Source organism: Cricetulus griseus, chromosome 3 (genome assembly GCF_003668045.3).
Source record: "Cricetulus griseus strain 17A/GY chromosome 3, alternate assembly CriGri-PICRH-1.0, whole genome shotgun sequence".
NCBI lineage: Eukaryota > Metazoa > Chordata > Mammalia > Rodentia > Cricetidae > Cricetulus > Cricetulus griseus.
In genome coordinates this window covers 69,677,506-69,683,505 of record NC_048596.1, presented here as the reverse complement: position 1 = coordinate 69,683,505, position 6,000 = coordinate 69,677,506, and the positions used below count along the sequence as shown (strand labels likewise).

The window sequence follows — 6,000 nt, the reverse complement described above, 5'->3', positions numbered from 1 at the left end:
CAGTCCCCGCCGCGCTGCCCTGGGTCAACTGCTCCTCCCGCCTGCTCCAGAGAGAACACCCAGCACCGGCACAGGCGGGGAAGACAGAGGGGCAGGGGGCATGCAGAAGCATTCCGAGCGGGTCTTTCATCCCCACCCCACCTTCCCTGTTTTCCATGATTTACACAGACTCAGTGAGGTCTCTGTCACCACCCTGTATGGAGCCAGAAATGCTGATGGCTGAAACGGTACAGATGGTAGAGTCTGCATCTCAGGCCTCTGATGTGATGCCCTGGCTCCCTTGTTTTGCCCTCTGTCACTTCCGAGATCAATGGTACTAGAATTACTTAGTGTTGAGAATGTAGGGTAGGAAACACATGGAAGAAATGTCACATGTTTCCTATTATCCAGTAGGTAGGAATGGAATGATTGATACTGGCAGGTTTCTGATGCCCATGGACATCAACACCACAATACACAGATAAGTTGGGGAGCTGAACTGAGAGATGCCACCCTTGCCAGAGTACTCTGTTATCCTGCAAGCTGAAAGTAAGAGAAAAGAGACAGAGGGTCAGGGCCGCCTCTGAGGGGTTCAGTTCCCTAGAAAGTCTGCACCAGAGGAGGCAGAGGGATTGCACTTGGGGATGGGTTGTAAGGCTGAGTCTGACATGGTGTGAAAGTCAAGAATAGGATGCTGAAGACAACAGCAAGCATCCTCCCACCTATGACTGCAGAGGGACATGGACATCTCACCAAGCATAGATGTAGATGGCTGATAATGTCAGAAGACAGTACATGACTAAATTGTATCACATGGATGGCAGTGTGAACAGAAGCCCAAATCCAGGTCCACAGCTGGTCTGATGCTTCTTGACACTTAGAAAGAAGGAAGAGGTGATCTTGGATTCATCAGGGCCATACTTGGCAAGAATGTGCCTTCTTAGTCAAGTTGTGTGATTCTGTAGACTGCCTCTAGAATGGAGACAGGTTGTCACGGGAAAAGCCCAGAGACTTTGTGGGCCTGTGACTATATTAACCACAGTCATGTCTGACTAAACACCCGTCCCTACTTCACACCTTTTTCTACTCAGTCAAATTTGAATTTATTCAATGACTTAATAGCATTGAGAACTATGAGAAAAATTTAAAATCTCTAGGATTTCTATGAATAATATGGCTGGAAGTAGTGGTTTATGTCTACTAACCCAGGACTCAGGAGTCAGAGGCAGGAGGATTGCCAAGATTTTGAGGCTAGCCTGGGCTACACAGTAACAACTTAATCAAAAACAGCACAAGAAGAGAGACAGTAGATGTCTTGTTCGCATCATGTGCTCATCTTTTATATTCCATCAGTTTTGTCTTTCCAGCTGTGAGCCACTATTTAAGATGAGGAGACCAAGGATCTAGGAATCTAAGCTGATTTGGACCAAATCACAGTGTCAGGCACAAGGCTGAAGGATTTTTTTTTAATTTATTTATCTATTTTACAATGAAGAGATAGACTCCGGAGCCTCCTGCATGCCAGGCCAGTACTCTGCCACTAAATTAAATCCTGAGCCTGAGATCTAACCTTTAAAAATCCAAATCTCAGGCTCTCTCCTTCTTGCACATGGTCCTGTTTTTGTCATCCTCACCAGGTGTGGAGTTGGTCTGTTTTTTCAGAGCACACACCTTGAAGGCTCAGAAGCTATTCCAATTGGACATGGTGACCAACACATTTGAGTCACCCAACTGGCAGGGAGCCTCAAAAGTGAGACAGGAGTTTTCAGATTGGGAAAATGTTTTCTTGCAATTCCTTTTCATGATGCATGACCCAAGTCCACAGAACATTCTAGTCCTTTACCCCTGTTTCAAACACAGGGGTGTAAGTTAGACAGGCTCTAGAGGGTGTGGTTTGAGTCAGAAGGCTCGCACCTGGGACAGAGGACTCATTACTGATTCAGGTAGAGAGAAATTACCCACGAAAGAAACAGTAATTAAAATCCAACAGATATTTATGTAGAAGGCATTGTGCCAAGCATGTCATAAATAAGACCACAATAATCTGAAGACAATTCCTGCCTTGGAAAGCTTATTGGCCTATGATAGTTTAGTTTTTGTCAACTTGACACAAGCTACAGTCATCTGGGAAGAGGGAACCTTCACTGAAAAAAATACCCGTAGGATTGGCCTGTAGGCCAACCTGTGGGGGCATTTTTTTTTGATTAACGATTGATGTGGGAGGGCCCAGCTCACTCTGGGTGGTGCTATTCATAGCCAGGTGTTCTTTAGTTGTATAAGAAAACAGCCATTTTTGACATACATATGACATAGGCTGGGGCATGGACAAAGTTTGATTCTCATCTTACAGCCATCTGTAACTCCAGTTCCAGGCAAGCCAGCACCCTCATCTGGCATCTGCTGGCACCAGGCATACACGTGGTATATATACATATAAGCAAGCAAACATTACACAAAAAATAAAAATTTAAAAACTAAAAGAGAGCAAAGCCAGCACATGTCGTTTCTTTATGGCTTCTGCTTCATTTCCTGCCCTGCTTGAGTTCCTGTCCTGACGTCCCCCAATGATATAAGCTGTGAGATTAAACAAACCCTGTCCACCCCCAGTTACTTTGGGTCATGGAGTTTATCACAATAATAGAAAGCAAACTAGAATAGGCCAGTGGAGGAACTCAGACTGGAATGCAAGCAATAATAACCAAGGCAGAATTATTGAGTGTTGTTAAGTGCACACACTTAGTGAGTGCTACGGGAGTTAGAAGATGGAGCAAGTGTAGGTAGCTGTAGACAAATGGGACATTTCAAGAAAAAGAGAGAGGTAGGATGTGGGTGCTGAGTGATAAATAGGAATCTTCAGACCTCTTGCATTGGGATCAGCCAATGGTCCAAGAAATGATATCCTAGGGAGGTTCTAGGCTCCTCCTAGCTTCTCATTCCTGAGGGCCTAGAGGCTTCTATCTGCCAGGCCAGGCCCCAGCACACTATATAGCACTGCTCTAATGAAATGTATCTAATAGGTCAAATCACTCTTGCTCCCCAGAGCTAACACGCAAGACACCAAAGCAAATGTATTGCCATGCACTGGTCTGGACACCTGCCAATTCAAGCTGAAGAAGTGCATCAAGTTGCCAGGCCACTCCCAGCAGGTAGTGTGGAGAGAATATAAAGCTGGAACTCGAGGCTAGCCAGTAGTTGGAAGCCCTCCCAACATGGGTTGCCATGCCCGCCTACTTTGGCTGCTGCTCTTCCATGGTGTGATTCTCCCTGAAACAGGTACACAGCCAATGCCCCAGGGCTCTTTACACAGCTAATGCCTTGTGAAAAACTGGAAAGAGAAAGTGTGGTTATTTGTCCCTTGCCCTCTGATGCACCAGCTTAAAAAGAAGCAAGGGAGTGATTACTTTGTTTAATATAATCTGACCACTGATGGGATGCCATTGTGGTCGGTGGCATGTCACTTTGATCCGTTTTATGGAAGTGGAGTCAAATACTTTATGGAAGATTTGTTTTCTGTGAACAAAGCCATCAGTCAGTTTTCTGAGTTCATAGACTGTGGCTCTGTTTGTAGGATTCTGGAGGGAAATAGAGAAGGGCTATTGGTTAAGATGAGCCAGTGAGGGACTTTGAAGTGTTCTTTGTTTCATGTGCCTTTAATTTGGTGGTTAGCACTCACTAAGAATATTGAATTATAGTTGGCATTTCTTTTCTAGTGTTGAATGGATCTGGAAAATGGCAGTAAATCATCCGGGCTTGAACTATTTGATATTACATAAAATTATCTGGAGTTGACTTACAAAGATTCCTTTTCTGAAAAATGCATACTTTATGAAAATCAGATCGATCACTTTGATAGTCTTGGTTTTAATGTGTATTCTCTACTAGTCTGCTTAAGGAACTTCTAATTTCATTTGAGACTAAACTAACTTGAAACAGTTACATAATCTTGATCATTTTTGTCACTGTTCAGTGGCTTTGGGGGAAAATATTCACGTCTTTTATTGTTTAGTTCTTTCACTTGAGTATAAATGAGAAAGTAATTGCTTCTTGGCCTTTTGGCTAAGATCAAGTGTAGTATCTGTTCTTATCAGTTTAATAAATGAGAAAGTAATCAAATGAATATTTGGGAATATCCCCCAAAACATACAACTTGATTGTAGATAAATATATGTATATGATTATGTAATATCCCCACTATTAAAAACATATAAATTGTACTAAGGCATAAGGAAGAATTTAATGATTTCTTGGATGCTCTGTACCTCATTTTTAGTCTACATGTCCTATAGTATTTGTGCCTGGGAATGCAGACTAGAGACGCAAAGATCTAGAGCAGCAGACTCAACCTGTGGGCCATGACCCTTTCACAGAAGTCACCTAAGGCCACTGGAAAACACAGATATTTATATTATGATTCATACAAGTAGAAAATTATGATTATGAAGGCGCAATGGAATAATTTTATGGTTGGGGGTCACCACAACACAAGGAACTGTATTAGGGTCGAAGCATTAGGAAGGTTGAGAGCCATTGCTCTAGAGCTTTCAAGCCCTAATGAGCACTATCTAGCCCTAGGAACTTGGAACAAGTTTTGAATCCCCATGTCTCTGTGGCCTCTCCTACAAAAGCATATGATGTCTGAGGCTGTCAGGTAGATTTAGTGAAATGATATTAGGAAAAGTCTTGGAAGGGTCTCTCAGACACAGGACGTGTTCAATCAATCTAACTGCTGTTATAGATACTGTGGATTACATACTGCACATCTCAAATGAAGAAATAAAGTTATCAAATCTCAGATGCAGGCTTTAACAACTCCATTCTTCAAGATCTCCCAGGAAATCCAGTGTTTCCCCCCATTCACTATGCAGTATTGCAGTAGCCCTTCCTTCCTTCCTTCCTTCCTTCCTTCCTTCCTTCCTCCTCTTCTTTCTTTCTTTTTTTCTTTCGTATTTGTCTTTTCGGGTGTGTGCAGCTGAGTACAGTGCCCACAGAAGCTAGAAGAGAAGGGCCCTGGAGCTGGAGTTACAGGGTGTTGTGAGCAGCCCAGTGCATGTGCTGGGAACAGAACTCAGGTCTTTGGCAAGAGTAATAAATGCTCTTAACTTCCGAGTTACCTACAAGCCCCTCACTAGTAATTTTCAAGTAATAGATTCAGCTTACAAGATATAGCAGAAAAGGAACATTTTTTTTTCTCCACGAATAACAAGCTGTGTTGTTCACGGTCAACACCAGAGAATCTGTGAACTATGCCAATAGTGGTGGGAACTGATGGGGTTTCCTGGCAGGTAAGAACTTTTGGGATGTTCTGGGAGAATTAAGGTCCTATCTAATCATTTTAGCTCCACTGTGGCAAAGATGATGCTGAGGTTGATTGTATTCAAAGCGACAGTGTTGGCTCTGGGGATGTCAACCTAAGCATGGGTGAAAATGACTCCTGGCCCAATCCAGGAGGATCTGCCCCTAGCCACAGTGGGGACTGCTTTTGGGAAATACTTCTGGGGCATGACCAGGCCTGTTTGGAACCAGAGTGCAGAAAGGATTTAGCATGGCTATGGGAGTGGGAAATGGAAAGATAATTCTCAGTCTGGGACAAGAGTAACAATTTCTACGAGCTGGGGAGGGTGGAGTGGCCCCTGAATTCAGTGGTTCTCTTAAGAATGTGTTCACGGAGCCCACTTATAAAACACTAGGAACAATAGGGTGGCCCCTACACAAGAATCAACCTGGGTCCTGGTCCTAACTTTCCCAGATCCCCACCTTTCATCACACTCCAAACTCAAGTCTCAATAAGAAAAGAGTCCCAGTGAGGGCTTTGATTACTTCTGAAGGAGCACTTGAGTAAGCCAGTCACAGCACTCAGCTCTCCTCTCTGACATGCTTCTGTCCTCTTTGAAGTTTGCTAACGTCCTACTAAGTGCTAGAACTATCTGCCTTATTTAGCAGAGCATGCTGGTCTGTGACCTTACGCTGCAGCACAGCTCCCAACACCACAGAGCGCCCACTTAAAGACTCTGAGGAAATGAG

The 6,000-nt window shown here is 43.7% G+C and overlaps 1 protein-coding gene and 1 pseudogene across 1 annotated transcript in view; both read left to right on the top strand.

The window, feature by feature from the left end:
- The first annotated feature begins 3,188 nt into the window (after positions 1 to 3,188).
- The window catches only part of LOC100766665 (putative DMBT1-like protein), a 124,742-nt gene continuing 121,930 nt past the window's right edge, over positions 3,189 to 6,000 (top strand). The window contains exon 1 of the mRNA XM_035441609.1: positions 3,189 to 3,252. Coding sequence (XP_035297500.1) covers positions 3,189 to 3,252 — 64 coding nt within the window. The remainder of the gene's footprint in view (positions 3,253 to 6,000) is intronic.
- On the top strand, positions 4,016 to 4,114 carry LOC113831711 (annotated as a pseudogene).